The following is a 21353-nucleotide window of genomic DNA, read 5'->3' on the forward strand; positions in this document are numbered from 1 at the left end:
TAATATTTAATAAATCGGTACGCTAATCTGAATAATAGATAGAAATGACATAAAGAAACTGAACCGGATCTTGTTGCCTCCAATTCAAACTCGCCCCTTACGCTCACAGCCCCGAGTCCGACATGTTCCAATCATTCACTGGCAACTCTCGCCGGCCGCGACAAGTAAATCTCTCGAGCCGCTCCTCGGTAAATCCGTTCGCAGCCCATTCTCCTTCAAAGCGCCATCCTCCTTCCGCTCATGGATCCCAAGCCACCCTTGCGATCGCGCAACAGGAACGCCTTCGAAGGCAGCTGGATAGGGAGCGGCTGAACTCTAGTCGAACTATCCAGCGCACATGGAGGGGATATATAGCCCGAAAAACCACGCGTGCTTCTTGGAGAATTGAGTGGGACAAATATGAACAGGAGAGAAACCCGGGCTACCGGCTGCCTGATTGTGCTGCGGGGAGATTGACGAGCGGGCCTCCAACACAATACCCGACAGCTTCCGACTGTGTCAGGCAGCTTAAGATTCTCCTGGCCTTTATTGATGCTAGTGATCAGGATGATGCTGTACGGCTGGATTATTTTTCTCGGGCTTTCCAGAGAACTGTGGAGGAGATGCCCTCACTTCTTGTCGAAGGAGAATGGGCGGTTCTACTCTCCCGGCTTGCAACGACCACACTTCGTGTCATATCCACATCACGACTTGGTTCTCCTGCGTTTATCATAGATGATATGCTCCGTCTGCTCATGTTCCTTACGAAGCTCGTACCCAGGCCCATGGCGAACAAGGCTCGGGAGTACTATCAGGTTATGGCAACTTTAACTACAAGTCCTTGGGCAAGGTCCGGAGATACCAATATGACACGGGGACTGATCACTCAAGCTGTTCTCGCGATTTTACAGCCTATAACTTCAGACACACTTGAGGCGTACGAATGGTTTGCCCGGACTTATCTAACAATCCCTTCCCTGGAGGATCACCTAGGTTCCTTAAACGAGCTTGCCGTCGGGGTAAATTACAAGCTCCTGGCGTCCGTTTTGGACTCTCATATACTCCAATCTCAACAATTTCTCAGCTCAAACGACACGGTTGGTCGAATCTGGCTCCTTGCATACTTTATCTTCTTCCACAGGCACGCGTTAGGATCCACATTTTCCGAGCAAGCCCCGGAGAGTTTATTTGTGAAGGCCATGTCGTCCCTATTAAGTTCTGTTGCCACAGACATTTCGCAGAGAATAGATGTTGAAGAGGAAGATGTATCCAAAGGATACAACCCACTTCCACCTTTTGTTCGGTATGAGCTCCTCAGTCTAGTCAATCAGAACAGTATCACCCAACTACTGTCCCGTGCTGGTGTTGATGGGTTGCCCGGAATGGATGATCAAGCCGAAGACGAAGCAAAGAGTCTTGCCACATATGCGTTGACCCTTCTCAGGATTTTCCCTCGCAGAGGTGATGAGATTCGGATGTGGTTATACCTAGGTTCCGCGTCCACCACCGAACGGGGAGGTTTGATATCTTCTCGAATGCCTGCTATCAAGTATTTCTGGAATGCAACGAAATCAACAAAGGTTTATCGCACCGTGGTTGAGAGACCTGGCGAAATTCTCGAGATGTTGAAGACGCCCTCCACGAACGGGCGAGGTGTAGCTGACCAACCCAGTACAAGTTGGCCGGGACGTGAACAGGAATGGACTATTATTCTTCTCTTCCTCGAACTCTATACGTTTCTCCTAAAGGTCCTAGATGATGAAGAATTCTTCTCCGGCGGATCACTCGATGGCTTTGTCTCCAACGGAAATACATCATGGACGAAGGAGAGCACTCTACCGCTTGCAGAAGTGAAATATTTAACGATCTTCTTGAAAAATCTAGCCTTTACTTTATACTGGAGTGCCGCGGATCTAGCATCTGACGAAGTTGAAACGGAGCGCGTTGGGATACGCGATTATTTCAATGCCTCTGCGGTCATGTTAACACAAAAGAGTTCAAACGTGAAGCCGAAGAGCAAGGAGCTTGGGGGTGTAACTGGAATACCCCTTGAGTACTTTAAAGGACTAGTGACTGGGCTTTTAAGGATGGTCCATGAGAGAGAGTAAGTTGCTCTTTGTTTCCTAGAAGCAAAATGCACCTACTAACTTTTGACTTAGTTCTCGTCGAAAGTTTTTGCCGGATGGCCATTGGCTGATGACCGATCGATTTGATATGGAAGGGTTTATTCCCACTGTTGTGGCCGAAGAGGAGAATAGACATCAACTGCAAGACGACGAAGAATCCGACCTAGAAAATGAAGCTCTAGAAGACGATGATCTCGGACATTCCCTTGGACTGGTAGGTACCGGTCGAGCACAGCAGGTTCGTCGAACCGAGCTCCTCAGGAAAAGACAGCAGCAAGCTGCGCGTAAAAAGGAACTGGAAGCAGTCGCTCCGCGATTGGAGATTTTACGCAATATGCCATTTTTCATTCCATTCACTACTCGAGTACAGATTTTTAGGGAGTTCATTTACAGAGATCAAATACGGAGACGGAAGGGGTACGTTGATCCTGACGCATGGCGCTTGTCTGTGGCTCAGAACTCGATGTCTCTTAACTTAGATGGGCGCCTGATGGCACAGGACATCCTTGCCAAACATCATGCAAATATACGGCGAGAGAACCTTTTTGAAGATGCCTTTGAACAGTTTTATCCTCTGGGAGAGGGCCTAAAGGAACCTATCCAAATTACGTTCATTGATAAGTTTGATACGGTCGAGGCAGGCATTGACGGTGGAGGAGTGACAAAAGAATTTTTAACGAGCATCATTAACGACGCGTTTGACCCTTCCGGGGTGTTGAGCCTCTTCTCAGAGAATGACCAGCATTTGCTATATCCTAATCCGACGGCGGTGGAACAGCGCAAGGCCCTCCTTCGACAAGCTGGAGTCCCCGAGAGGAGCGCAGAATGGAACCAGCAGATCAGAGAATTGTTAAAACGTTACGAGTTTCTCGGTCGGGTTATTGGAAAATGCCTTTATGAAGGCATTTTGGTTGATGTTAATTTTGCAGGATTCTTTCTCTTAAAATGGGCCCTGACTGGTGGTTCGAGTTTGGCTTCAAAGGAGTCAGCTTACCGTGCCAATCTTAATGATATTCGGGACTTGGATGAGAGCCTATATCAGGGTTTGGTACGTTTTCAACCAGGTATTCGATTATAGATTGATATGTTACTAATTTTCCATGTGTAGTTACAACTCAAGAACTATCCTGGCAACGTGGAAGATTTTTCTCTCAACTTTACCGTGACAGATACAGTTACGGTTCCTGGCACAGGGCCCGACGATCCAGAGAAGGCGCAAACTATCACGAGGGAACTCAAGCCAAATGGGTCCAACATCGCCGTGACAAACCAGAATCGACTGGTGTACATCTCGTATATTGCACGCCACAGACTTCAAGCTCAGCCTTACCTGCAAACAAATGCGTTCCTGCAAGGTGTTGGACAGATAATTCAGCCCTCTTGGCTCTCCATGTTCAACCAAGGGGAACTTCAGAGACTCGTCGGCGGCGATTCGGGAGAGATCGACGTTGCAGACCTACGGCGCAATACAGTGTACAGCGGCGTGTACACGCTTGGTGATGACATGGAGGAGCACATGACGGTGAAATTGTTCTGGCAGGTGATGGAATCAATGCCCAACACTGACCGACAGAAAGTGTTGAAATTCGTCACCTCAACTCCTCGAGCCCCGCTTCTGGGATTCAGCCATTTAAATCCGCGATTCAGCATCCGAGATTCAAGTTCTGACGAAGAGCGGCTGCCTAGCACCAGCACCTGTGCGAATCTCTTGAAGTTGCCGCGCTATACAAGCGCAAGGACTCTTCACGAGAAACTGATGTACGCGATCAACTCCGGGGCGGGATTCGATCTCAGTTAGAGAAAGCAGAAAGAGAGTGACCTTGTGTGGGCGTGATTGCGGGTTACCCAATTCTTTATCTGCCGTCGTTCTAGACCAGTAGCCCTGGCAGATAAAAGTGGAAAGCCATGGGTTAGGTCCATTCATTGGGGGGCATGGTGGAATGCGTTTGGCCCGGTGTTATTGTATTGTTACTGCCTTCGGCATGTACAGTGACAGCCTGTAGAGAATGAGTACCTGCAACAGGGCATCATCAGAGGTCATTTAAATTTGATTCCAAAGACAGCAAAGTCCATACTCTGTTAAACCATATATATATCTATCAAGCAACGGGGTAATGGAAGCGGATCGGGCAGGCAAAGTGTGCACATGCGGCGCAAGTCTGGTAGGTTTTGGAGGAAGTTTCCAGCGAACAAAACCGGTCGAGCCACCCGCCCAACGAACGTGTTGAAAAAAAAAAAGGGAAAAAAAAAAAGGGAAAAAAAAAAAAAAAAGGCAGAAAATTTCAGCACCAGGCCATGGCTGCCCGATTGGGTTTAGCGCATTATCACAGATTTTCCATTTCGGTTTTTGGCAAAAAAAGTTGCAGCTCGCTCGCTCTCTTTCTCTCCCTCTCCTCGCTCTCTCTCACAACCATCCATCTCCCGTCGAAAAGTCTTCTTCCTTTTTTCTCCTCGCTTAAACAGACCCAGGAGCTGTTCAGGCCACGTTGAAAAAAAATTGTTCTTCTCGATTGTTGTTTCCTGCCCCCTTCCCCTTCCTGAAAATTACTCGTAACTTCTCAAAAAAAGAATTGCCTCTCTTCGAGGTTTTCGTGGTAAGTCGTTTTTTTAGTGCTTCGTTGTGGCATATCAAATCTCACTTCAACCTCGCGTCTTTCCGTTGTCCACCCGCAATTGACATAACCTTTCTCCCCCGCGCACCTTTTAGCAAAGCAATCGTATTCGGCTCTGTGGCATCTTCACACCCGCCATCGACTTGCTGAGGTCTGTTTTGTTTCTTTGCGAGCCTCGTTTGTCCACGGCCGTCTCACATGACAAACTGGAAGCGCACAAAACACACCAAGCTACCTTAAAAAAACCGCTTTCTTCTTCTTCTTCTTCTTCTTCCCCTCCATGAAGTAACCGAAGTCTGCTAACTCTCCTCTTCTCCCAGACTTTAAAAAAACTAAAATAAAAAAAAAGGCCAAAATGTCTGCAGAGACCGCCACCAACCCTCCAGTTGACACAACTCCAGGTGCTGCACCTGAGTCTGCCACGAATGGCAGCAATGCCAACGTCGCCGCCGATACCACCGCTGGCGAAGCTAGCCAGACTACCTCCTCTACCACCCCGACCGCTCAACCCCACTCTGCCTCCCTCTATGTCGGCGAGCTAGATCCTTCCGTCACCGAGGCCATGCTTTTCGAACTCTTCTCCTCTATTGGCCAAGTTGCGTCCATCCGTGTCTGCCGTGATGCTGTTACCAGAAGATCTTTGGGTTATGCCTACGTCAACTACAACAACACCGCCGACGGCGAGCGTGCTTTGGAAGATCTCAACTATACCTTGATCAAGGGCCGCCCCTGCCGTATTATGTGGTCTCAGCGTGACCCAGCTCTCCGCAAGACTGGTCAGGGCAATGTCTTTATCAAGAACTTGGATACTGCTATCGACAACAAGGCCCTTCACGACACATTCGCCGCTTTCGGTAACATCCTTAGCTGCAAGGTCGCGCAGGATGAGTTCGGCAACTCCAAGGGTTATGGCTTCGTTCATTATGAGACTGCTGAGGCTGCCCAGAACGCCATCAAACATGTCAATGGCATGTTACTGAACGATAAGAAAGTGTTTGTTGGTCACCACATTGCCAAGAAGGACCGTCAGAGCAAATTCGAGGAAATGAAGGCAAACTTCACAAACGTCTACGTGAAGAACATCGACCAAGATACCACAGAGGAGGAGTTCCGTGATCTTTTCGAGAAATTTGGAGAAATCACCTCCGCTACTCTCGCTCGCGATGCGGAGTCCGGTAAGAGCCGTGGTTTCGGATTCGTCAACTTCACTAGTCATGATAATGCTGCTGCTGCCGTCGAAGCCTTAAACGACAAAGACTTTAAGGGCCAGAAACTCTATGTTGGACGTGCTCAAAAGAAACATGAACGTGAGGAGGAGCTTCGCAAGCAGTATGAGGCTGCCCGCATTGAGAAGGCCTCGAAATACCAGGGAGTCAACCTCTACATCAAGAACCTTAGTGATGATATTGACGACGAGAAACTACGAGAGCTTTTCAGCAGCTATGGTACTATTACCTCCGCCAAAGTCATGCGGGATTTCGCCCCAGAATCAACATCTGATTCAGAAAAGGAGGCAAAGAAAGACTCCAAGGAACCCGAGACCAAGGAGGAGGAGCCGAAGGACGAGGCTGGCGACAATGCCGAAAACAAGGACAACAAGGAAAACAAGGCCGAGTCCAAAAAATCCGAGAAGAAGCCTCTTGGAAAGAGCAAGGGCTTTGGATTCGTGTGCTTTAGCAGTCCCGATGAGGCTTCAAAGGCTGTCACGGAGATGAATCAGCGTATGGTGCACGGAAAACCTTTGTATGTTGCATTGGCTCAACGCAAGGATGTTCGAAGGAGCCAGGTTAGTTTTATTTCCGTGTCGATCTAGTTATCCAACCAGGCCCTCTTACTGACTTCTTTGCACAGCTCGAGGCAAGTATCCAAGCCCGTAACACAATTAGACAGCAGCAAGCAGCCGCGGCCGCCGGAATGCCACAGCCAGTGAGTTCAACAATATATCTGTTTTCCCAAGTTAAAGTAGCGCTAACTCCATGTTAGTTCATGCAGCCTGCAGTGTTTTATGGCCCCGGCCAGCAGAATTTCATTCCGAATCAGCGCGGCGGTATGCCATTCCAGCAGCCTGGTATGGTGATTCCAGGAATGCCAGGTGGTCGACATGGTCAGTTCGGTGGCTTCCCTGGACAACAAGGTGGCCGCGGTATGAACCCTAATCAGCAAATCCCACCCAACGCCTATGGAATTGGTGCCCAGGGCCTACCCATGGGTATGCAGGGTGCTGGAATTCCAAACGGTCTTAACTATCCTCAGATGGGCCAAGTACAAGCTCCATTCGGTAGAGGACGTGGTCAAGCCCCTAGCGGCCAAGGTATGCCACCAAATGTCCAAGGAATGGGTCCAGGTGGTCAGTATGGACGCGGAATGCCAGTGCAACAAGGTATGGGACGCCCAGGACAAGCCGGTCGTGGACAAGGGGCCCCAGCCCAGGCCGTGGGCCAACGTGATGAAAACGCCAGCCCAAATGGTCTCACTCTTCAAGTATTGAATGCCGCACCACCCGCCCAGCAGAAGCAGATGCTTGGTGAGGCAATCTACCCAAAGATCCAAGCCCAGCAGCCTGAGCTCGCGGGTAAGATTACGGGTATGCTTCTAGAGATGGATAACGCTGAACTACTTGCTTTGTAAGTTTCATCTGCGCTCCGGTCTGTCTTTTTGACGGCATAGCTTACAATTTCAACTAGGGTCGACGATGATGCTGCCCTCAAAGCCAAGGTCGATGAGGCTCTTACAGTTTATGACGAATACGTGAAGAACAAAGGTGGCGATAGCGGAGAACCTGCGGCTGACGCAAACAAATCGAAGGATGCTAGCCAAGAGACCGCGGAGGAAACGAAGTCTTAGATGAGAACCCTTTGTACGGAATGAATGACTTGTCTTACTCGGGGCTTTTTCTTTGATATGATGTTCTTTATGATTACTTCGCATGTGTGATTCATCCTTCCTTCCTTTTTTTTCCAGCCTCGTATGCTCTTATGTTAATGTCTTGCTCTGATGTTCTGCTGCTTCGGAGCTTCATGTTAAGGACGGCGTTCTTAATGGATATCCATGAGGTCTTCCGTCTCTTGATGCAGAGATACCATCCGCACCTTTTCTTCTCCTCGCTTCTTCTCCGCATCCCTTTCTCTCAGCCTGCGCGCGTCACTTTTCTGTTCCTCGTGCGCTGCCTTGCAACATCAGGATTCGAAAGGCATAATTTCTACTTTTCCACTTTAGGACGGAAGGGAGGGCAAAAGTTCTTTGGCCTGGATGGTTTTTTTATCCTTTTTCTTTTTGTTCTTTCCCCCTTTATTTTTTTGTCAGTCTGTCTACTTTTTTGCTTGATACATGTCAGTGTTGAGAGGAATTAACAGATTGATATTTCAACTTTCTTAAGCTCTACTTGGACTTCTTTGATTGAGAATTGGTCCATGAGACTGTGTACATTATCCGTGATGTTAGAGCTTTTTCATTTGCTCGACTTGTCGTTGCCGATGCCTTTCACCGGTGAGAGCATTGGTTGAGGAACTTGGGTCCTTGTGGGGGAATACTCAGAGATGAAGCTGAGGTGATGAGTTTATGAAGGACAAATAGCATGAATTAGAAGAAGTTTTGGTCAGCCTGTTCCATTCTGAGAACTCGTGGAATATACTCTAAGAATCCCATCTGGCAAATGTTCATTTTGCACCACGATGCTTTTGGGGACTTCTGCGCTCTGCGGAGTAGCGCTAATGCACGGAGATGACAAGATAAACATCTAGGGTCGCCAAGTGCCCGGAACAAGACGGTACGCCGGTTGCTAGTCTAATATCTTCGGTATCGTGAGCAGTAGTGATTACCCGCGAGCAGACTACGTCTTATACTATCACCCAGAATCAGAACACGATCGTCAGCTGGTTGATTTTGCTAAATCAGCATTCATACTGCCATTCGAAGTACCGTAAGCATGGCAGGACAACGCTGTTCGATGGATCTACGCGAGAAGCTTGTACCATCCTTCAAATACACAGCAGCATCTTCCGTAGTTGCTAGTCGTAAAGAACGCCGTTCTGGACATCTACTAAAATACATAAGGCACCTTCTGTGGCGTCGCGGCACCCAAGGGGCTGGTCTACGCCACAAGGGGTGGCTTGAGCCTAGGAGGCACGGCTGGTGCGTGGCGATAAATGATTCAACTCCCAGCTCCCACCACGTAATCAATCGTGTGTTTTGACGCTCTCTGGACTTCCCAGCAGCCTTCCAGCTCTCGATCCTAGCTGCTCATCATGGCCAACCGCGGCTACGACGTTGTCGTCGATATAGACGCTGAGGTATAGTAACGTCCTGCTTTGCGGCAAGGCTGAAAATCCAAAGAAAACAATTGACAGATAGCTGCTGTAGGGCGACCTTGGGCACACCGACCTCCAAGAGGACCTGGAATTCCACACCTCAAGTAGGCAGCAATATCATTGCCAATAGTCCAGTGCTATATCATACTAACAAGAACAGACTTTGAGGAGAGTTCCCGCAATGCCAACAAGTCCCGTCCCGATTCGACCCCATTCCTAGGAGGCAGCTCCTCCCGACGAGACACATCTCCCGGCGGCACCCCTTCCAAGCATCGCTTTTGGACTCTATCATACTACGCACAGTATTTCGACGTGGACACCAGCGAAGTCTTCCGGCGTTGCACGGCAACGTTATATCCGCGCTCTAATTTCCTTGATGTTTTAGACGGCAATGCGGATCTCTACGGGCCCTTTTGGATCGCCACCACCGTCGTCGTGATACTTTTCCTTACCGGAACTATTTCCCAATATCTCGCCCGTGAGAAAAAAGGTCACTTTGAGTATGATTTCCGCCTCCTATCTGGTGCTGCAGGGCTTGTGTACGGATACACGGGTGTCATTCCCATCGCTCTGTGGGGAGCATTGCGCTGGTTCGGGAGTACCAGTGCAGACTTAATTGAGTGCTGGGCTCTCTATGGCTATGCCAATCTTATTTGGATTGCCGTTGCTTTGGTGAGCTGGAGTCCGCTTACGGCCCTCAACTGGGTGCTTGTGGGCGTTGGGTTCGGATGGACGGTCTTTTTCTTGCTACGGAATTTGTATCCCGTTCTTAGCACGGCGGACACAAGAGCAAGCAAGATCTTGTTAATCCTGGTCATTGTGTTACATGCTGGACTGGCCATTGCGATCAAAGTCCTCTTTTTCGCGTGAGTACTATTTTTTCCGAATCAGGAACCCTCGTTTGCTAATAAATCTGATGATAGTCACGGAAGTCCGGCAAAGAAGCACAAGGACAAGGGCAAGGATAATGACGATAAGGATAAAATGGCACGCATGCTCTTCTGATTATGACATGATTCCGCTTGCTTTTTTGGTCTTCCGCAACTCTGTTCCATTGTATTTTAGACCCGTTTATGTCCCGTAAATGTCGGCATCTAAGCTGACTCTGTAACTTCTAAGCACACGGTAGTCGCGAGATGAAAGAAGAAATTGAACTTGTTGATTTCCGAGGCTACAAGGGACGTAAAAGACATTATAAAAACATGGATCATCAAAGTCCCCCTTTAAACGCCCTGCATCATCATCCCAACAAGCCCATGTGCTGCGTTTCCACAACAAGGACACCAAGAAACAGCCGAAACAATGCGTTTACTTCAACTTCTTCTTTGGTCGGAGTTGGTTGGTGTGTCCGCACTTCTTCTTTCTGCAGTTGGTGGCACGCGGGGGAAGACGGGCCTTTGTAGTTGTTCCATAGTTTAGCAAGACTTCGTGCTTCGGGATCAATGAGGAGGTTTCGGGTTTTCAAAAACATACATAGCACTTTCGGCAGATCATCTTCTCGCAGTTGTACTTGCTGGCCAAAGCCTTGAGGGAAGGCTCGATGATACCGCCACGGAGACGGAGGACGAGGTGAAGGGTGGATTCCTAGATGATCGAAACACCCAGTCAGATACTTCTGTTCAAAAGAAAAACGGTTTCTTCAATCCCCCAATCCCAACTGCCTGAATCTTGCTTCCTCATGCTTTCCCTTCCCGTGCTCTCATATCAAAACATCAAAAAAAAAAAAAAAAAAAAAAAAAATCAAACTGCCAAACTTTGCGGATGTTATGTACCTTCTGGATGTTATAGTCGCTGAGGGTACGGCCGTCCTCTAGCTGCTTTCCGGCGAAAATCAATCGCTGCTGGTCTGGAGGAATGCCCTCCTTGTCCTGGATCTTGCTCTTGACATTGTCGATCGTATCGCTCGACTCCACCTCAAGGGTGATAGTCTTGCCGGTGAGGGTCTTGACGAAGCTAATCGCAGGAAAAAAGAAGTGTCAGTATTGAGGGTGCGTTGAACAGAAGCATCACGTCGACGTCGACGTTCCGACGTTCGGACATTCGAGATGGGGTGGCGAGGGTTGATTTGGAGGTTGACCTACATCTGCACTGTAAAAAGGGTACAAAAATGTCAGTAAACATGTTGCGAAACGCAAAGACTCGATTTCGAGGATGATTTGACTTACTGGTTGCGGATTTACCTGCTGTTGTCTCGCAGTCCTCTGCTTCGTCGTCGAGAAGGTCCAAGATTTGAAGGGTGTTTCGCTTAGCGGGTGGGCATGACGGATGTAATAAGCCCTAAACCCTAATTTCCGCATTGGGCCAAGGGAGCCTGGAACCGCCGTCTCCTGGCTGTTTCCATGCAGTCCGGACCACTCCGTAGAATGATTCGAAAACTATGCATTCATGAACTTTGTAGACACTATCTAAGTGACTTATTGTGTCATTATGCTCACCGTTGTATCATAGTTAGCTGGGTCATATCCACTTTTTATGTCACAGTCAGCCATCTCCTCATTCGGTTTCTTCGACCTAGATCTGCTTTTGCTCCTGCTGCTACTTCTGGTCCCATCCGGATTCTGGATCCTATGCTCTGTCCGATATACAGTATATACCATAGTCTCTAAAGACGCGCCTATGACCTGCGCGGCTGCCTGATAAAATGCTTTAGCATACTCTGAAAGCTGGCTCTCGTTTCGATAGCGTTTATACGAGCTCCCTGGTCGGGCGACTGGTTCAGCCAGCGCCATAACATCGGCATCCGCAACTACTCTTCTCATTTTCATTCTCGATAGCATCTTGTGCAGCTTTTTGGAGATCTCCGGACCATCATCATCGTCATCCGGCGGTGGCATCGGGTTCACTTCATCGGTGTCCACTCGGTCGGTCTGGAACATATCTGCAAACGGATTGGTTCCTGTGCATCGATAATTAGCAGGGAAATTCGAAAATATCAAGTACATTCGAGATTAACCTTTCTTCGTATCAATCCACATCTTGCTGTACCAGTCCATATAATCATCCAGCTGTGCAGGTGTCATCTGAAGGACATCACTCTCGTCAACCTTTATTTCACACCCCCGTGTAAGCCTTTCAGTGTTCTTGCCCCTGAGATCAAACTCTTTCTGAGTTTCCACCCATGCTTCCCAGTCTATGATCTGGGCAGCTGGATCCTGCAAAGAATCTGGGTATCTTTTTATGTCATCAAGTGGATAAAGCAGCTTCGCGGCAATAATGACAAGGCTCATCAGCTGAACCTCGGGCAGAGAGACCCGATTAAATCGTCCGGGTTGTCTGGAGAAGCAGAATTCGAAGCCTGAAAGCTCCTTCAGACGGCTCACTGCTGGATATATCTCCACTAAACAGCCGTTAATATCAATTTCAAAATCAAACGAGAGATTTTCCAGGTAGATAAGCCGTACAAGGTAATGCGAGCTGCTTAATATATGAGAATAGCAGCAAAGGCAAATTTATGCGAGGAAATGTAACTCCAAAGTCCCGGGAATACAAGTCAGCTAGATCAGCAACCGCTCGATGGAGCTGGTCCCCAGTGGGAACATTCTATAGCCGTGATTAGCATTTCATAGTCTAAGTTTTGTCTGATGAAGCAGTGAATATACCCGAGGGTCAAGCACATTATGATATACTGCAGGGAGCCTTTCTTTCATGTCCTGCGGCACAAAGCGGCTCAGCCTAAGGAATGGAATATCATCCCTAACAATCCACCTTCGTAGAGGTAGAAGGATTAGCCCTAATTTGAATGCTTCTGTGTCGGTCTTTTGGGGGATACCTTTGCATATATCCGATACTAACCGGAATTCTAAGCAATAGAGTACCCAGATAGCACAGTGCTACAGCATCGATCACCTTGGGTGAATCGCTCAGCTTTCGCCGGTGGTATCTGTACTCCTCGTCATCAAGTTCGGTCCATTCAGTCTGCGAGCTAAAGAGCTGCGAAATATTATCGTCAGACCGATAATTGTCATCCTCTCTTTCGTAAAGCTTCTGGAGCCGCAGCGCCCATAAATCTTTCACAATGAGCTGCCAGGTAATCAGCAATTCTGTGATCGATGTGCCGGCCTGGCAAGGTAAAAGAGCTTACTTACTTCAAGCTCCCCAGGCAACCCCCTTTGATTAATAAGAGCATGGCATTGCTTCCAAAGGAGAAGCTGATACGCTTCCAAAAAAAGCTGATAGGCTTGACTCCCGGAATATTCTGTAGCGCAATTCAGGTCAGGTCTTCCCGTCATCAATGCCTCTGGGCAGACAAACTAACTCTTTGATAGACGTTCTGCGGTGACCTTTTTCTGGCGAATAGTCCGCCCCTGAGTGCCAAAATCGTCATCATCCGCAATTACTTGCCGGCCCTATTTAAAATTAGCGGACGCCGACTGCGGCAAGATCATGTCAAATCCAGCAACCTGGATTCTTTCTAGGGGGAGGAGTTGTGCAATACCTCCTGCTGATGCCCCTGTCTGCAGAACCATAGACCGTTTTCCAAGTAGTAGCTCTTTTCCCGACAACCATCCTGGCCGCAGACGCCGCGCTTCGTCTCTTCCATCTAGACGATCATTGGCGGAGGAACTGTGAAAGGGAAAAAAAAAACAAAAAAACAAGATATGTACGGTGCTCCGTAGCCAGCTTCGGGTCGGTAGTTAAGTCATGTATTCCTAGTTTCTGGTTCCCACAAGGGAAATTGTGGCGGCACATAGTTTTGTTGCCACCACACAAGTTTTGCCTGTCACGAAAAGTGTAACTCTACGAAGTACTCCGTACTCAATCTGATGATATTTTGCGCCCAAATTTACGTCAACAAAGATACATAGAATAAGCTCAGCGATAGATTTACACAAGTCTTTTTTATATTTCATCATTAATTTGTCATGCGAGAGCTGGCATCAAAAATGTCCGCTCAAGTCCCATGAAACAATCATCACTGCCGGTGAACAGCGTTGGAAAGATAAATTCTAGCACTGCATTCCAGCTGGGTAAGAGCGAGAAAAACCCATCTTTTTCCCAATAAGATCCCACGTCCAAACAATGAGTTCGGGGACGTGAACACGCAGATTCTAACAAGGGGGGAGGGAAAATCCAATACGAAGGCATTTATTTAGGGGCTTCCTTGGCATCCATGGCGACTTCCTCGCCCATGGCGGTCAAGACAACAACGTCTAGAGAGAGAAAATTAGTAAACCAAGAGCAAGACTTAGAATTGTACAGGGCATGGACGTACTGATGTCCTTGTCCTCAACGCGGAAAAGTTTGTTGATCTTGTCACCGACTTCACCGTCAGGAAGTTTGACATCATCTTTAGTGGAGCCATCATCGGCCATAAGGGAAAGGAAACCATCCTCAGAGATATCAATCTGGAGATGGGCGTTAGCGAACATTTATTTGTTAGGGGGGCGCAGGGGAGGAGTGCGGGCCTTACAAGCTGATATTCCTTGCGAGAGACATGGGGCACCTCCATGTTGTGGGTGGATGGGGAGAGATCTTCGAGCTTCTTGCCGGTGAAGATGTCGATGGCGACAAGGTGGACCTTGGCGTGGCCGTGCTTGCCGGTCTTGGAGGTGGACATTTCGACGATCTTGCAAGGACGGTTCTTGATGACAACGAAGCCGTTCTTTCTCAAGGCAGAACACTGCATGGGATAGGTGGCAGAGGCACCGGCATCGGCGCTCTCAAAGGTGTGCTCATGCTGCCGAGAGGAAGAAAATCAGTGAATGAAATGTCCATTGACTTGTGTTGAGGGGAGAAGGGCAGGGGAACAAAAAAAAAAAAAATCTCAAAAATACAGAGACTGAAAATAACGAAGGGTGTGTTTTGCAAGTGCGGGGAGTCGCATGCCCACTCCAAAACCGCATGAAGGAACAGAGGGTGGGCTTACCTGCGCATCGTCGGCCATGGTGATAGGTTTTCAAGAGTGAGCAGTTTAGATAGTGCGGAGTTGAGATCAAAAAGAAGGCCGACCGAAGGACGCAGAGAAGAGGAAGACACCGGGAGGTTGAGGGATGAATGGAGGAAGATGTAATTCCGATGAGGGACTGGATTTAAAATAAAAATGAGTGGAGAGATTTCCTTCGCTGTGGCCTTCGACAACAGACTTTGGAGGGGTAACTCACTAACCGACGCTTGGCCCCTTTCAGCGTTAGTGTCCTGTTTGCCTTGTTTGCATCCCGTCCAGGGTCTGCTTGTCTGGTCGCTGCGGCCAGCCGTAACTGTTGCACATCAGTGACATCACGTGCCTGTAAATTACCGTCATCGTCGAAGCACCTCGTTCGCACCGACACTGATAACTTACCGCTGACGTTGGCTGGAAGCTGTAAGTTCCTGGACGTTCGAGCTCCGTGGACTTGTACAGGTACAATGTATACTCGCTTTCTCTGGAGATCCCCTCCACTTCGCTCTTTCATGATATGCTGACTGCTTTTGCTCGATAATGCTTCTTGATGGGAGCTCTAATTCTAAGCTGAGTGGTTGCTGATCATGTGGCTCGATCGCTTTTCGGGCCACTCAAGTTCCCCTGGTGCTCCGTCACCATTTTATCGGCAGGCTTCCCCCGTCCCGCGGTCATCGCTTAATGCAAGCAGTCAGCCTTCGCGCCCACCGTTCAATGCACGATCTTCTTCTCTATCCCTCTCTTCCGTTGTCAACGCATCGACAAGCTCCCTGCCAGGTGCCCTGCGCCAGACAAACGGATCGGCTCTGAGAACGGGTGCGACGAAAGATGCAAACGTCAGCGACCCCCTGGCAGTTTTGCAAGGTATAATTGGAAAGCAAAGGATCCTACACGAGTCCGAGAACTCTCAGTTGGCTCCGGATGTGTTGGGGAAACCGGAGAATCTTATCGAAGATATCGATTTCGGAGAATTGAGTCTTGAAGACTACGCGAACCAGAAGGACGAGCAGGCAAGACTGCCAGGCAGCTATCAGGCATGCAAATCTTCTGAAGAGCGTAAGTCGCCGAGGCTGAGGGGGCGCTACAACTTATGTAAGAGGGGTGATTAATGCATATCTAGATGAGAAAGAACGAGAGCGGTTTCAAGATCTCCATAGCTCAATCGCAGTACGTGAAAACCCCGCTGCATTCCTCTAAAGCTATTTTCTCATCAGTCTTATGTAGGGATGCGAAGACGTCCTGAAATCTGTTGAGACATATCTCTTAAAGTTCCAGACCGAGCTTGGGGCCGTGTCTGCTGAGATCGAAACGCTGCAGTCACGTTCGTCTCAATTAAGTTCTCAACTGGAAAACCGCAAGAACGTGGAACAGCTTCTTGGGCCGGCTTTGGACGGAATTGTCATCTCGCCGCGTACGGTCCGCGTCATATCCGAAGGCCCCATAAATCATGAGTGGATTCGGGCCCTGAAAGAGCTCGAAAGCCGGTCTGCGAGTATTAGTTCCAGTTCGCTCACTGATGTCAAGGCGGTCGAGGATGTAAAGCCGTTATTATCTAACCTGAAAGACAGAGTAAGGGCTTATCTAATCGTATCTAGAGTTTGGCTCGCTGATTCTATCTGAAGGCCGTGGAAAGAATTCGTGATTATCTAGTGTCTCAGATCAGAGCTCTACGGTCTCCATATATAAATGCGCAGATACTTCAGCAACATTCCCTTGCAAGATACAAGGAGCTTTATGGCTTCTTGACTTGTCACCAACCAAGCCTGGCAGAGGAGATCACACAGGCCTACATGAACACGATGAGATGGTATTATCTGTCGAATTTCACCCGATATAATCAGGCACTGGACAAACTCAAAACCCATTCTGTGGACCACCTTCTCGGTGGTGAACCAGTTTCTCAAAAAGGCTGTACGTTAACCGCCATCAAGTCTTACGAACGTTGCTAATATAGGGTAGCAACTCCTTTTCCTGCCGGACGCAATCCGCATGCGGCTCATGATCCGTTTGCCGTGGGGCGACGACTAGAGGTACTCAAATCAAACAACCCAACAGCATTAAGCTCATACCTCGCGGAAGAGGATAAGTCCTATCATGGTATCGAGGTTCCTTTTAGGAATTTCAACCTCGCATTAATCGATAATATATCCGCCGAATTTTCCTTCATGGCTGAAACATTTGCGGCTAAATCCATCCAGCAAGCCTCGCGGAAGGTAGTGGCAATATTTGAGCCGGTCTTCGCTCTCGGTCATAACCTAACAAAACAGCTAATAGAGCACACAACCGATTGTCTCGGGATACTTCTTTGCGTTCGGCTAAATCAACAATTTGCTTTTGAACTGCAACGCCGCAAGGTCCCCGTTGCGGATTCATATATAAATGGCATAAATATGCTCCTATGGCCGCGGTTCCAGATGATCATGGATATGCATCATGAATCACTAAAAAAGGCGTCCTCATCGTCTAGTCGAGCGAACGTCTCGGCTCTGTCACTCACCGGAGGAGACAAGCAGTCTCTGGCACCGCACTTTCTAACCCAAAGATTCGGGCAATTCCTCCACAGTATACTGCAAATGAGCAGTGAAGCCGAGGATAACGAACCGATTTCAAACAGTCTGAGACGGTTGACCAATGAGTTTGACACACTGTTGGCTAGGCTTAGCAAAGCTAGTGGCGATGCCAAACGAAGGGAGCGCTTCTTATTTAACAATTGTTCCCTAATCCTTACCATCATTGGCGTATGCTCATCTTAACACGCGTGCTGTCTTGCTCACTGCTAACTCGTGCTATCAGGATACCCGAGGAAAGCTTGCCCGAGAGCAGCAGGAAGTAAGTGACAGCCATTGCATTATGTTGACGATTAAATACTAAACGCTTTTAGCACTTTGAGTCGATGATTAAGGACCTTGGTGGGAAGTGATGACGGCCGTGCTTGGTCCCAAGTTGGAGAAGCAGATTGCAATTCCTGGGCCGGTTTAGTGAACCCTTGCTAGACCATTTTAAGCAATCCGTCAACTTCAAATGTTGTTGAATGGACTTTCTGCGGTTCATAAACGCCTTCTGCGGAGGATGCCGGCTCGTATTGGCGCCTACAGAGTTGCAATTGGCGTTTGACCTTTATTGTTAAAGGGGATTCAGCGAGCCGCGAAGCGGAAATTCTTCTAGACAGATATGATGTAGCTAGTAATTGATGACCAGATCTAAATGTTGTAGAATTTACCAATGTGGCATGAAGTCAATAATTCATGCATCCCGCATCCGTTCCCCATTGTTTTCGCTGAGAACTGACAGGCCTTCATACCTTTAGACAAAGGGAAAAAGAACATGCCATTGATTTTATTACCTCTCCAACTCCCTTATCAAGATCTCCAGGATAATCCCCAGCTCTCCCGCAGGAGGTATGGATAGACGATTAACAAGGGCAGGTTACAAAGAAATGACTTGAAACCTATGCAAAGTCTCCAGGCTCTTCTACAAGCTCGCCGTCCCGATTCTATATAAATCTGTCGTGATCGAGGCTGAAAGCGAACACATTAGCAGACGTGGAACCTAGAGCTGCTTCTCCGTGCACGCCGTCAGCCTCTGCTTTACTCAGTACCTTCAAATCACCTCCTTCCACGTCGTCACTCTCAAATCTGTCTTCCAAATTGGGATCTAAAAGATATCGACACCAGCGATGTCCCACAATCTGTTTATCGCAAAGATGCTACCGTAGGCTCTGCAGCCAAGAAAAAAATACTGATAAAATACCTAAAGAGGTGCTCCCAAGCCAGTTCCGTTTCGGGGATAAGTCGCACCTCGCTGATCATTCTTGGGCCGGGCCAGATATCGCATGAGAATCTATTTTCATCTCGTCTATAGGCCCGTCCCCGGGATCTGCCGCAGTGGCTGTATCAGTTGTCCCCGCTTTTTCACTTCCCAAACCGGAAGCACTTGATTCTCTAGAGTTTGTAAAAAGCTCACGTAGCTTCTCACCATATGATTCCTTCTCCTTGAGTTTCGAATCTATCAGCTTAGCGGCATCGGCAGCCCAGTAGGATGTAACAACCTCTTCAAAGTCAGTACAGGCTTTGTCACTGCATCGGGCAAACATCGGCTGAATTTGTTCAAAGAAAAGATTGCACAGTCCTTTCGGCCAGTTCAATGCGGAAAAGTACCAGAAGTTGCCAATTTTCCAACCTTTCCACATAGTATGTGTGATTGGAGTATTTCCTTGGACAAGAGCTCTTTCTTCAGATTCGAAGACACTCATAAATTCCTTATGCACATTGATGTATTCATCAAGCCGCTCATCTTGCAGGGTATCAATGCACTGGCTAGTTAACCAGTGAGGAGGATGCAACATCTCAATGGGTAGAGAGCATGCCCACTCAAGATCAATCAATTTTGTGATGTTCCAGTCCTTGTCAACAAATATGTTACTTTGATGGAGATCAGTAAGGGTGAGAATAAATGGACCAGAGCGAAAATTGCGGTCCGCAAAATGTGGAAGTAAAGCCTTCATCATTGTGAGTGCTGACAACTGTGCCTCGCCATCATCTTTGTCATGGATCGCATTCTCTTTGTATCGGATAACATTATCATGGCATGCTAGAAGATCTAGATAGTATGCATCTGTGGCATTGTATGTGAGATTCCTCGCGATACCGGTAGGAATGCACTCATTCTCCAATTTCTGGAGTACAACGCTCAAGGGGCGATTCGTAAGGCTTAGCACCCCATCATCATCAATTGTCAAAGAAGCAATGTGAGGAAGAGGAATCCGTGAAAGCAAGAGTATAATTCGAGATAAGTCTCGAAATAGGTTGGTTCGCCGGTATGGGTCGGATCGATGTGCCTCCCAAGACTTGGATAGCATGTCACCCTCGTCCACATACTCAACAATCATATACCCAGTCGTCAGGAGGTTGCCAGTTTTGCAAGTGACATAGGGAGATGGAGACAAAGATCCCGGCACCCAACATGTTGCCTTTCGAAAATACCATTGAAGTCGTGCCAAAAGAGATGCATGTTCCAGGGCCATGAACTGTACAAATGTGTCAGATGAGACCAAATAGATGAGATATTATTAGCTATTCACATACACTTTGACCCTCAGAAAATGCATATCCAAAAAGCTTGGGAATGGGAATAGCAGGACAGTTATTTCGGATCCAAATATAGGTAGCAACCTCACAACGAAGTTTTTCTTCCGTGTTCCCTGGATATTGGGTCTCTTCCAACTTATATGGCAAGGGAAATCGGATGATCACCCGTCTAACACAAAACTTGATTGAATCATTAATGTAGATGGGGACGCAGAGATTAAAACTGCCGTGGATCCACTCTTCGACTTCTCCAACTTTGCAGTCATCTTCAGGAAGACCTAAGTGATGCGCTACAATCGCTTTAATGGTGCTGCGTCGCTGATAGAGATAGAGATAGAAGTCTAGCCGTTTCTTTGGGTACGAGAGGAGGAGAAGATAATCATCATCTTTGTGCAGGGCGGCAGATAGTGTGATACTTCCATTAAGAAGCGGAAGAGAAGCTGGCATTGTTTGTCTTGATGTGATTTCGGTTCACAACCAAAACGGGATTGCTAAAACAAATGCATCCATGTCGGAGATTCTCTTGACCAACTGATGCCCATTGATCATGATCATGTGATCAGTACGGAGCGGCCCCTTCAATTTTAAATTATGGGCCTTGGCAAGCATCTCTGCATACTGGGCAATTTTGGTGCTCACCCACAGAGCCGGCACCGGTTCTCTGAAACTATTCTATTCCTGTAGATCTTTCAAGCATCTACTCTTTTGGGAAAACACTCATATGAGAGAATTGTTCAAAGGAAAGGAAAAGAATGATATACTAACTTAAAAAAAAAAAAAAGGAAAAGAAAAGAAAAAAGAAAACAGAAACTCCTTGTCACTGGAGAGGACGATGGGTGGCATTGGACTTGACCACTCCCAAGATGCCGGGGATATGTGCATGTTCCAAGTGTGTGTGCATTGGAAAGTCACATCCCTAAATATCCAAACAAATCAAATGCATCCAATATTGATGCCCGCCTTGTCCGCAAAAAGGCTGGAGCATAACTTCCCTGCTTTCCTGGTTATTATTAATAGTTGCCGGCTTGCACCTGAGACCATCAGTTCTTGCGGACAGCCTGATCTTTGCATCGAACAATTGATTTGGCATTCTTATCCCTTTGTGATCATTGTGATACTAGCACCTGACTTCAAACCAGTGCTTCACTTCGACCACCGAGCCTGAATAAGACTCAGCATCTTTGGTGTGAATTGCTGAGGCCCTGACAGTTTGTTGCTTTCTCTCCGGCCTAACACTGTTTATTCCAATGCTTATTGATATAGTTCTCTTGGCCCTATTCTCAAAACAATCTTTGCAACCATGAACGAAGATACTAAGCGCATTACCGCAGCTCTGAAAGACCAAACAACCATTCAATAGCTTT

General features: G+C 47.8%; 8 protein-coding genes across 9 annotated transcripts; 4 read left to right on the forward strand and 4 right to left on the reverse strand.

The window, feature by feature from the left end:
• The first annotated feature begins 16 nt into the window (after positions 1–16).
• CIMG_04992 (IQ and HECT domain-containing protein) lies at positions 17–4166 on the forward strand. The gene is made up of 3 exons (XM_001245550.2): positions 17–2083; positions 2139–3153; positions 3214–4166. The coding sequence occupies exons 1-3, from the start codon at positions 123–125 to the stop codon at positions 3901–3903; spliced, it is 3666 nt and encodes a 1221-aa protein (XP_001245551.1). The 5' UTR covers positions 17–122; the 3' UTR covers positions 3904–4166.
• Positions 4167–4552: 386 nt separating this feature from the next.
• Positions 4553–8303, forward strand: CIMG_04993 (polyadenylate-binding protein, cytoplasmic and nuclear). Its single transcript, XM_001245551.2, has 6 exons — positions 4553–4699; positions 4813–4868; positions 5038–6503; positions 6569–6643; positions 6701–7341; positions 7402–8303. The coding sequence occupies exons 3-6, from the start codon at positions 5073–5075 to the stop codon at positions 7559–7561; spliced, it is 2307 nt and encodes a 768-aa protein (XP_001245552.1). The 5' UTR covers positions 4553–4699; positions 4813–4868; positions 5038–5072; the 3' UTR covers positions 7562–8303.
• Positions 8304–8883: 580 nt separating this feature from the next.
• On the forward strand, positions 8884–10194 carry CIMG_04994 (Yip1 domain family protein). Its single transcript, XM_001245552.2, has 4 exons — positions 8884–9006; positions 9077–9128; positions 9185–9890; positions 9948–10194. The coding sequence occupies exons 1-4, from the start codon at positions 8962–8964 to the stop codon at positions 10027–10029; spliced, it is 885 nt and encodes a 294-aa protein (XP_001245553.1). The 5' UTR covers positions 8884–8961; the 3' UTR covers positions 10030–10194.
• CIMG_11455 lies at positions 9928–11228 on the reverse strand. 2 transcript variants are annotated; one of them, XM_004446081.1, is made up of 5 exons: positions 11190–11228; positions 11106–11112; positions 10797–10977; positions 10498–10608; positions 9928–10419 (listed from the first exon to the last, which is right to left on the reverse strand). In XM_004446081.1, coding segments are annotated over exons 1-5 (387 nt in total). In that variant the 5' UTR covers positions 11191–11228; the 3' UTR covers positions 9928–10332. The 2 variants fall into 2 exon arrangements, with proteins under 2 accessions (XP_004446138.1, XP_004446139.1); XM_004446082.1 differs by having other exon boundaries at positions 9996–10608; positions 11190–11218.
• A 201-nt stretch (positions 11229–11429) lies between these two features.
• CIMG_11456 (RNA polymerase I-specific transcription initiation factor RRN7) lies at positions 11430–13564 on the reverse strand (the record flags this gene model as incomplete). The annotated part of the gene is made up of 8 exons (XM_012358461.1): positions 11430–11920; positions 11978–12361; positions 12426–12564; positions 12624–12729; positions 12794–13044; positions 13110–13219; positions 13280–13370; positions 13460–13564. 8 exons carry the CDS (start codon positions 13562–13564, stop codon positions 11439–11441), a joined length of 1668 nt encoding a protein of 555 aa, XP_012213884.1. The 3' UTR covers positions 11430–11438.
• Positions 13565–13809: 245 nt separating this feature from the next.
• Positions 13810–15060, reverse strand: CIMG_04996 (eukaryotic translation initiation factor 5A). The gene is made up of 4 exons (XM_001245554.2): positions 14891–15060; positions 14435–14701; positions 14237–14369; positions 13810–14174 (listed from the first exon to the last, which is right to left on the reverse strand). Exons 1-4 carry the CDS (start codon positions 14906–14908, stop codon positions 14110–14112), a joined length of 483 nt encoding a protein of 160 aa, XP_001245555.1. The 5' UTR covers positions 14909–15060; the 3' UTR covers positions 13810–14109.
• A 295-nt stretch (positions 15061–15355) lies between these two features.
• On the forward strand, positions 15356–18159 carry CIMG_04997 (Vps52/Sac2 family protein). Its single transcript, XM_001245555.2, has 7 exons — positions 15356–15958; positions 16023–16069; positions 16127–16471; positions 16525–16813; positions 16862–17640; positions 17696–17731; positions 17784–18159. Exons 1-7 carry the CDS (start codon positions 15490–15492, stop codon positions 17820–17822), a joined length of 2004 nt encoding a protein of 667 aa, XP_001245556.1. The 5' UTR covers positions 15356–15489; the 3' UTR covers positions 17823–18159.
• Positions 18076–20436, reverse strand: CIMG_04998 (uncharacterized protein; the record flags this gene model as incomplete). Its single annotated transcript, XM_001245556.2, has 2 exons — positions 18076–19928; positions 19987–20436. 2 exons carry the CDS (start codon positions 20434–20436, stop codon positions 18708–18710), a joined length of 1671 nt encoding a protein of 556 aa, XP_001245557.1. The 3' UTR covers positions 18076–18707.
• Between the last annotated feature and the right edge of the window lie 917 nt (positions 20437–21353).

The sequence above is a fragment of the Coccidioides immitis genome (genome assembly GCF_000149335.2).
Source record: "Coccidioides immitis RS genomic scaffold supercont3.4, whole genome shotgun sequence".
Lineage (NCBI taxonomy): Eukaryota > Fungi > Ascomycota > Eurotiomycetes > Onygenales > Onygenaceae > Coccidioides > Coccidioides immitis.